This window comes from Penaeus monodon, chromosome 1 (genome assembly GCF_015228065.2).
Source record: "Penaeus monodon isolate SGIC_2016 chromosome 1, NSTDA_Pmon_1, whole genome shotgun sequence".
NCBI lineage: Eukaryota > Metazoa > Arthropoda > Malacostraca > Decapoda > Penaeidae > Penaeus > Penaeus monodon.
Window position 1 is genome coordinate 1,842,340 of NC_051386.1, and position 10,000 is coordinate 1,852,339.

At 41.1% G+C, this 10,000-nt stretch overlaps 1 protein-coding gene across 1 annotated transcript in view; it reads left to right on the top strand.

The window, feature by feature from the left end:
* LOC119578298 (tetratricopeptide repeat protein 5-like) overlaps window positions 1-10,000 on the top strand; it is a 28,126-nt gene that overhangs the window by 14,770 nt on the left and 3,356 nt on the right. The window contains exons 6-9 of the mRNA XM_037925948.1: window positions 3,299-3,352; window positions 3,581-3,766; window positions 4,010-4,126; window positions 8,436-8,636. Of these exons, the coding sequence (XP_037781876.1) occupies window positions 3,299-3,352; window positions 3,581-3,766; window positions 4,010-4,126; window positions 8,436-8,636 (558 nt within the window). The remainder of the gene's footprint in view (window positions 1-3,298; window positions 3,353-3,580; window positions 3,767-4,009; window positions 4,127-8,435; window positions 8,637-10,000) is intronic.

Below are 10,000 nucleotides of genomic sequence, written 5' to 3' on the forward strand. Positions count from 1 at the left end.
TCATCTTGTAAATGAGTTACCCGTAGTTGCTGTTACCTAGCGTTTTATCTCCTATAATGAGATGCTTCTCTAATAGTCATATTAGTCATTCGATGGATTAGAATTTTGCCGACGCATGGTAAGAAATTGGTGAGTTTTGATGTGGATTCCGTAATTAAATAATGCCCTGCCTGACGATGTTCTAGGTTTTCTCTAAAGATTTTTTTTTCTGAGAAGAGCCCTATTCCGGTAAATTGTTTTATTGATCTCATTATTCTGTGTCACGAATAATGGCTTTAAATTTGACGACGAATTTTATCTGCAAATCAATGTTACCGCGATGAGGAGACAGCCCTTTTCTTGCGAAGTTAAACATATTTTTTCCATGTGGCAAGTGAACCATTCGATTTTTTTTCTTCTTCTTCTTTTTTTCTTTTTTTTCTTTTTTTTCTTTTTTCCAAAAGACTTGGCAACCTCGCTTGTACTATTAATTTTCAGGTAATTTGGAAGATTTAGATAAATTACATTTTCTCGACGTTCTCTTATCCAGTGTTAATGGCTCGCTTAAAGTTTCGGTTTCCCGGGAAACAAACACATCGCTAATTACCTTCATTTTTCTCCAACCACCCGTTGTATGTTCAGAAGTCGATAGTCTCGTCCATTTTCCATAGGGCATATAGGATATGTGAGAGTGAATTCATTGATCGGGAGCTCGAGGTTATTTTTGAAACGTTTTCGAAATTAGGATGTCTTCGTTTTTTTCTAAACTCAGGGACAATAGTAATTTATTAATTATTACGTACAACCCGCCTCTCGATGAAAAATGCCACATGTTTAAAGGACCTGGAATTGACATGTTTTACGTATCCGAACACGCTGCTAAATACATTGGTTAATCACAACGCCGGCGATGCTCCTGATACTTCTCCAGTATTTACACTATTTCGTGTAAGGACTGCCCCAAGTTTCATATAGGCGAAACCGGCAGAGCTTTAGAAAAAAAATAATGAGCATAAACGTGATGTTAGGTACACTCGCTAAAAAAATATCTTTACTCTTTGTGACTTAACAATACGATACGACGACGAAAACGGTTGTAAAAAAAGCTCGATCCGTTATTGGTATCCCTGTTAGGGGCGTTATTGAGGGTGGGGGAGGGGTGCAAGTCCGGTGGCATGGTGCCATTAACGCCGCCGCCAACTGTCACTGCAGAGCGCTATTATTCCCATGCCGTAATTGCCTGAGTGACGACGATGCAATGATTGCGATATGGTCTTGGGGGAAGTATATGCCCATGGCAACCCAAACATTCTCATTTTGATTGAGCTCTGGCGATTTGGGTGGATGTGGCACCGCGTAATCTCGGGTGAAATCACGCCTGCACTACACTGCCCGTCTGGACGAGGTAAAATGGCTCGGGGAATACCATGGCCATCGTCGATGAGAGAAACACCTCGTCCAGGATTTCCACGTTGGCATATCCGGTAAATCTACCGGGCCTGAGATCGTCAACTCCCTGACCCCACTATTGTGTATCCAGCCCAGCGGTGTCTGACAGTCTGCGTGCTGCAGCGTAGTTCTATGTCCCTTCCGAATATTGCCAGAAAATAAAAGGGATATGGACTCCATTACAGTAGTAAAAGCAGTAAAAATAAACAACTAAGAAATAAATGACTCACGATAAGGGGACGTGGCAACTAATTACTGGCCATCCCCCCTTCTCAAATTGTAAGGTGTGTTTTCATTAGGCCATGATATTCATGACTTCAATTCAAGCTTCCTATTTGTCTTTCATATAGCACATTGATTTATAGTTGCGAATGACATTTACTTGATCATCTCTTTCCTTCGTGCATCTAGGGCACCCATTTTTGGCCTTGTTTCTGGTAGATTCAGTTGATTGGTGTCCCTGGATTCAGAGACACGGATGGCTTTGAAATATCCAATTTTATCGATATTTCGGCCCTTGATAATCCCTCAGAGTAAAGCGTAATATTGCCATGATACAAGGCCCAAGCCATATCAGCTCCGAAACACCATTCGAACACATTATGAAGTTTCATCTCTTCGAGCTTGGAAACATCACCTTTGCGATCACTTGCCTGTTTCGGTTTTCAGTTATTATTCATAAATCAACAAATTCTTATGAAAGAAAAATGCTTAAATCTGTTAATTTGAAAATTGCCTAATATCAACTTGAATGATGCTCGGTGGGGCTTGGCTAACCTTACTTCGTTGTTAGTAAGTCGAGTCTTCCCTATACTCTTCCACCTTGACCCTCCTCCTGAGACCTGTTTCAGCTTTTGTTCGTTCTGTCTCTCTACCACCGTATAATCTTGCCAAAATTCCCTCCATGTATCCATTATTCGTCTGAAGAGGAACTCTTGAAGAGTTCAAAGCGTTACGTTATATTTTCATTTCTTATTGTGGCTGTTTTAATTTTAATTTTTATGTACACCTTACCTTAAAACACACACACACACACACACATATGTATGTGTGTTATATATATATATATATATATATTATTATATATATTATATATATAATTATATATAGTATTTATATATATTCCGTGGAAGGAACTGGGGACCCTACCACACTCACTCCAAGAGCTCAAATGAAAACTACAATGAATTATCATGCTGTGACCACGGCGGCTCAGACTATGACCTACCGTTTAAGAAAGAAAGAAAGAAAGAACGAAAAAAGAAAGAAAAAGAAGAAAAAGAAAGAAAAAGAAAAAAAAAAAAAAAAAAAAAAAAAAAAAAATATATATATATATATATATATATATATATATATATATATATATGTATGTTTGTATGTATTGTAACGTATTAAAATACAACACACACGTGTGTGTTGTGTGTGATGTTGTATGTTGTGTCGTGTGTGTGTGTGTGTGTGTGTGTGTGTGTGTTGTATTTATTTATATATATATATATATATATATATATATATATATATATATATATATATATATATGAACGTAGATATAAATATATTTATATATATACATATATGTTTATATATATTTATGTATATTTATGTGTATATATACACATAATTATATACATAGGTAGGTATAAAGGTATAGGTATTTATTTATATGTAGGTATGCATATGTATATATTTTTGGATTTTTTTAACGTTTATTCATTTCTTTTCCTTTACCCTTTCACTGATATGCTTGTTTACAATGACGTTTAGATCATCCAGTGTCTAAATATGCATCTATTACTATGTTTGTATATGTTGCCTATTATGTGTATTTGATTCACTTTTTAGATTTCTACATGCGCTGTTGTTTTTTCAGGCCAATGACCCTCTTGCTGCTGTGCTTCCTGAACTACATTTCAGCACATTTCATGTAAGTGACTTAAATACTTAGGTTTCTCTCTATCCCTCGCTCCTTCCCCCTCTCCCCCTCCTTTTCTTTCTTTCTTTTTCCATTTATTTTGCTTACTTTTTTGTTGGAGCCTTTTTAGAAATCAAACTTTGAGATATCTATTTGGTAAAAATAAAAGCAATAAAAAGACAATAATGTTACAACCCCTCACACCTGGCTCTTTCTCACCTCCCTCCTCATCCATAACAGGTTCAGTGGTATGAAGAAGACTATGCTGGTGCCCTTAATAGCCTCCTGCAGGCATACAAGTTGGAGCCAACCTGGATCGAGTGCAAGAGCAAGTTTGACGAGTGCTGCCGCTTCCTAAACAAGCTGGCCCAGATGGTGAAGAGTAAGGGTCAGCTCAACCAGAGGAGGCTCATGGGATTCATAGGGGTGAGGCCAAGGATCAAAATACAAAGTGATGCAGTGGATTTCCAGAGGTCCTTGGGTTGTAGTTTAAAATTTAATCATTGGTATTTCATTTGTTTTTTAAGACATGATTGTTGATCTTCCAAAATGCACTTCAAATATCACCAGATATCTGTTTTAACATACTCTTCCACATTTTTAATTCAAGAGAAAATAAAATTACCTGAGATTTCAGTCAAACTAAAAATTAATTTGCCATTTTGCCAGGACATTAATAACAGCCAGCTGGGACCCTATGACAAAGGAGGAACCAATCTGAGTGGAGGCAGAAAACCAGACCTTGTTCCTCTTGCTTTATTAGGCGAAGGCAGTAACCAAGATAAGGTTAGTGCAGATCAAACATGGCCTTAATATTCAGTGTATCTATCTCAATAAATTTATAATGTAGGTTGATATTGGAATACTGTCATCTTACAAAGTCGTCTATTGCAGATGTGTGTGTGTGTGTGTGTGTGTGTGTGTGTGTGTGTGTGTGTGTGTGTGTGTGTGTGTGTGTGTGTGTGTGTGTGTGAGAGAGAGAGTGAGTTGTGTGTGTGTGTGTGTGTGTGTGTGTGTGTGTGTGTGTGTGTGTGTGTGTGTGTGTGTAAATGAATAAATGAATGGTAGAATAAGCTCACACAGAGAATGAATCACAGACATGAAGAATAACGTTCATTTTAACAATAATGCGATAAATTAGCAATGGTATTAATAAAAAAATATTTCAACTACCACATTGAATTCACATGGATCAATGCATATATATAATTCTGTCGCATTATGTATGTGACAGAATGTACGCATTGGCGAACGGTGATATGAAAAATTATTTGCAAGCTTTTTCGCAAGCAAATCTTTTTGGGTCAAAAATATACTATGTAATCCACGATTCTATTTGATCAAGATTTCGGATTCGCTACAAAATTCTTATATACCGAGGTAACCATGTCAAAATATGCATGTCATACTACGTAAAGCTTCATCGACGGGGGTCCCTATGCCCAAAATGCTGAACAAAATAAAGTGGAATGGAACGAGACGGGAAAATCCATAAATGGCCCGCCCTATAATGCGAATATGTGATGGGCGCTCGTGACATACCCTGACCATCACGAGCTACACGATTTGATGAGATTTACCCAAATCATGCAAATGGCTTCTAGAGAATGGCATGATTAATAAGCCAATAATTATTCTAGTTGGCGTGTGTGTGTGTGTAAAAGGCTATGATCCTTAGTACAGTGGTGAACAGATTGTAGTTATACTTGTTAACGGCGTGCTGGGACATGGGTCAGGTCAGCTAGCCCGGAGGGTAGAGGGCTAAGCCAACCTTACCGCGTGGTCACGAACTGAAGGATCAAATGAGATCAGATATAATTGTCATCTACACCCTCGCTGAGTGAATGGTTCTTATTTGGGACTTGGAGCCATGTGGCAAACAGCCACGTGGTCCACTGGTAACAGAAATAGACTTATGCATATGCTATATTGCTCGGCCACCTACTCGAGCCTCGGCCTCGAGGTGCCTTTGATTTGCCTCAAGGGTGACCTAACTTGGCTGTTCATCTCCTTCTCGTGCGTTGTCCTGGTGCATCTTCGTGGCTGCTCGTCCCTGTCATCCTCATCCTCCTGGTCCTCGGTGTAATCTGTCTACCCTCGATGTCCTCGAAAGTCTCGCTCAGGTCCTCCTTGACTTCGTATTCATCTAGACCTCCTCGTAGTCCTCGTCCAGGCCTGACTCGGCGGTGTCCTCATCCACACGTCCTCACAGATCTCGTCCAGGTCCCTCTCGGCGGCATGCTCGTCCTCATCCTCGTCCTCAGGCCTATGGCGATCTTCTGATGACGTCCTTCCCACAGCAACCTAAGGTGACCGGTTCTGCAGCAGGGTCCTCCTTCGTTGCCGACGACGCTACGATTTGTCTAAAGGGTAATGGCGCTGAGCGCGGGTCACGTTCAGGTCATCCAGCCCGGAGGGGGAGGCTAGGCCGACCTTACCGCACCGCGCGTTGGACACGAACTGAAGGGTCAAACGAGATCAGATATAATTGTCATCTACGCCCTCGCTGAGTGAATGGTTCCTATTTGGGACTTGGAGCCACGTGGTCCACTGGTAACAGGAATAGACTTATACATATGTTATAGTGTGTGTGTTTGTGTGTGTGTGTGTGTGTGTGTGTGTGTGTGTGTGTGTGTGTGTGTGTGTGTGTGTGTGTGTGTGTGTGTGTGTGTGTCTAGGCCTGTATCTTACATTAATGAACGGACGTAATTATGGGTCACATCAAATCAAATAAAAGTTGCCAATCTGAACAAATAGCTTTTTTACCAACTATCGTAATGTCGGAGACTACTTTTTCCTTTGCCTGCAGCTGCTGGTTGACATGCTTTATTGATGAAGAACGGACACTATTTTAAAGGTCTTCATCATAAAGAAATAAGCATATATAGAGTTTTCCTCTGGACCAGCCATATGATATAGTGGTTCTCTCGTAACTTAATCTAGATATATTATAGTGTATATATATATATATATATGTGTGTATTTATATACATTATATATATATATATATATATATATATATATATATATATATATATATATATACACTCCACACACACACACACACACATGTAGGTTTGAGCGCAGTTTTTGACGGCGAATTTTATAAACAAATCAATGGTATCGCGATGGGAAGTAGCTTAAGCCCGGTTCTTGCGAATTTATATATGGAGATGTTTGAATCTGGACTCCTTCCGTCGATTCTCCCTCCCGACACGATTTGGTTTGGTTATGTTGATGATTTATTTTCTTTGTGGCAAGTGAACCATTGAGATTTCGATTATTTTTTTTCAGTAGACTCAATAACCTCGCGCGTACTATCAATTTTAAAGTAGATTGGGAAAATTCAGGGAAATTACCTTTTCTGACATACTTTTCTTCAATGTATTTGGCTCGCTTAAATTTTCGGTTTACCGTAACCTACTGACACCGATAATTATCTTCACTTTTTCTGGAATCACCTGTTGTATGTTAAAAAGTCAGTAGTATCATCCATGTTTCTTAGGGCATATAGGATTTGTGACAATGAATTTATTGATCGGGAGTTCGACGTCATTTTTGAAACTTTTTCGAAATTAGGATATCCTCGTTTCTTCTTAAATCAGGCACATTCATCTGCGAGATGGAAATTTTATACTTATTCACGTAATTCTCCACAGGATAGTGCCAGTAATCTATTAATTATTCTGTATAACCCGTCCCTCGATGAAAAACGGCATATGTTTAAAGGCGCTGGTATTGACATTGTTTTTACATATCCGAATACGTTGCGTAATTCTTTGGTTAAGCACAATGCAGCTAGCGGTTCTCTTGAGACTTCTCCCGGTATTTACACTATACCTTATAAGGATTGCCCCAAGATTTACGTAAGTGAGACCGGTAGAGCTTTTGGGAAAAGAATTAATGAACATAAACGTGATGTTAGATTTGCCAGAGAATCAAATGCGTGTTTCGTTCATTTACGTGATGAAGGCCACCGACTTAAAAGCGCTAAATTAATTCATAAATCAGCAAATTCGTACGAATGAAAAATGCTAGAATATCTATTAATTAGAAAAATGACTAATTTCAACTTGAGTGCTGGTCAGTGGGGCTTGGATGATGTTACCTCCTCGTTAGTTAGCAAAGCTTTCCCCAGACTCTTCGACCTTGACCTTCCTCCTGAGATTTGATTCAGCTCTTGTTTGTCCAGTCTCTCTATCACTATATATACTTGCCAAAATTATCTCCTTGTAAGCGTCCGGGCTAGTACAGTGGCAACGTATCGGCCTCTCATCCGAGGGGTCACCGGTTCGTGCCCCGTCCAGGCGCGAGAAGTTGCAATTGTTGCCCGGAGGTTACTGCTGTGGCTGGGCACCACGGCGGTAAGGACTAGTTCAGTCGAGTCAGCATCAGCTGACACATATGAGTGAGTCAGCATTAGTCGACACAGGCCGGGCTCCCCTCATGGGCATAGCCCGGGCGAAGCTAAGTTTCGCATATCGGACTTATCCTTATCTCCTTGTATACATTTCGGTTTATTATTCGTCTGAAGAGGAATTCGAGAAGAGTTCGAAACGTTACTATTTAGTTTCATATTCTACTATGGCTGTTTCCCTTTTCATATATATATATATATATATATATATATATATATATATATATATATATATATATATATATATATATATATATAGTGTGTGTGTTTTGTGTGTGTTGTGTGTTGTGTGTTGTGTGTGTGTGTTGTTTTGTGTGTTGTGTGTGTTGTGTGTGTATGTGTGTGTTTGTGTTGTTGTGTGTGTTGTGTTGTTGTGTGTGTGTTGTGTGTGTGTATACATTTAATTCTCCATTTATATATATATATATATATATAATATATATATATATATATATATATATATATATATATATATATATATATACCACCCCACACACACACCACACACACAACACACACCACACACACACACACAACACACACACACACACACACACACACACACACATACATATATACACACGTGTGTGTGTGTGTGTGTGTGTGTGTGTATTTATTTATTTATTTATGTGAAATTCTCCATTTCGTGTTAATTTAACATTTGCACCCTTGTTCCAGATAATTTTAGGTAAGGTTGTGTGTACTGTGATCCCTGACTCGGGCATTCCCTTCTCCTTCTGCCTGGTGGACAAAGACAGTTCATGCATTGCTGTCACTGTCTATAATTGGGCCAGTGGCTGTGGGGTCAAGATTGGAGATTCTGTTGCAGTACTGGCACCTGTGCTGAAGACTCATGTGGTTCAGGTGCCAGAAGGGGAGGTCAGTATTTGAGTATGTTTTATATTATTGTTACCAGTGTTACCTTACTGGTAGTGCTATACTACTTATTATCACAATTGAAAAGCCAATACAATAGTGTATAAATTATTGCTTTGATTCAAGATTTGGATAATGACAATAGTATATGTATATATATTTTGTTAATTCTCAATTCTTTTCTTCCTCTCCCTGCTTGTTTGTCACTTTTTTGTGTCATTTATTTATTTATTCTGTCCAAGTAGACTCAATCAGTGATAGCCTCTCAGAAACTGATGGCCAATCAGACATTCTCTCTCTCTCTCTCTCTCTCTCTCTCTCTCTCTCTCTCTCTCTCTCTCTCTCTCTCTCTCTCTCTCTCTCTCTCTCTCCCCTCCTTTCCCCCTCTCTCCCCCCCCCCCCTCCCCCCCCCCCCTTTTCTCCCCCCCCCCCCCCCCCCCCCTTTCCCCCCCCCCCCCCCCCTTTTCCCCCCCCCCCCCTTCCCCCCCCCCCCCCCCTTCTCTCTCTCTCTCCCCCCCCCCCCCCAATCTCTCCCCCCCTTCTCCCCCCCTCTCTCTCTCCCTCCCTCCCTCCCCCCCCTCCCCCTCTCCCCCCTTTTTTCCCCCCCCCCCCCCCCTTTTTTTTTTTTTTTTTTTTTTTTTTTTTTTTTTTCCCCCCCCCTCTCCCCCCCCCCCCCCCCCCTCCCTCCCTCCCTCCCTCTCTTTCTCTCCCCTCCCCCCCCTCTCTCTCCCCTCTCCCCTTTCTCTCCCCCCCCTTTTCCCCCCCCCCCCCCCCCCCCTTTTTCTCTCCCTCTTTTCCTCTCTCTCTCGTTTTTCCCTTTTTTCCCCCCCCCCCCTTTCTTCCCTCCCCCTTCCCCCCCCCCCCCCCCCTTCCCCCCCCCCCCCCCCTCCCTCCCCCCCCCCCCCCCCCCCCCCCCCCCCCCCCTTTTTTTTTCCCTCCCCCCTCCCCCCCCCCCCCCCCCCTTTTTCCCCCCCCCCCCCCTCTCTTTTTCCCTCTCCTCTCTCTCTCTCTCTCCCCTTCCTCCCTCCCTCTCTTTTTTTCCCCCCCCCTTTTTGGTCCCCCTTTTTCCCCTTCTCTCATTTTTTTTTTTTTTTTTTTTTTTCCTCTTTTCTTTTTTCCCTTTTTTTTTTTTTCTTTTTTCCCCCTTTCTCTTTTTTTTCCCCCTTTTTCTCTTTTTTTTTTTTCTCCCCCTCCCCCTTCTTCTCCCCCCTCTCTCCCCCCCTTTTTAACTTCCCCCCCCCCCCCCTCTCTCTCCCCCTTTCTCTCTCTCTCTCTTTTTTTTTTCCCTTTCTCTCCTCTCTCTCTCTTTTTTTTTTTTTTTTTCCCCTTTTTTTTTTCTCCTCCCCCTTTTTCTCTTTTTCTCTTTC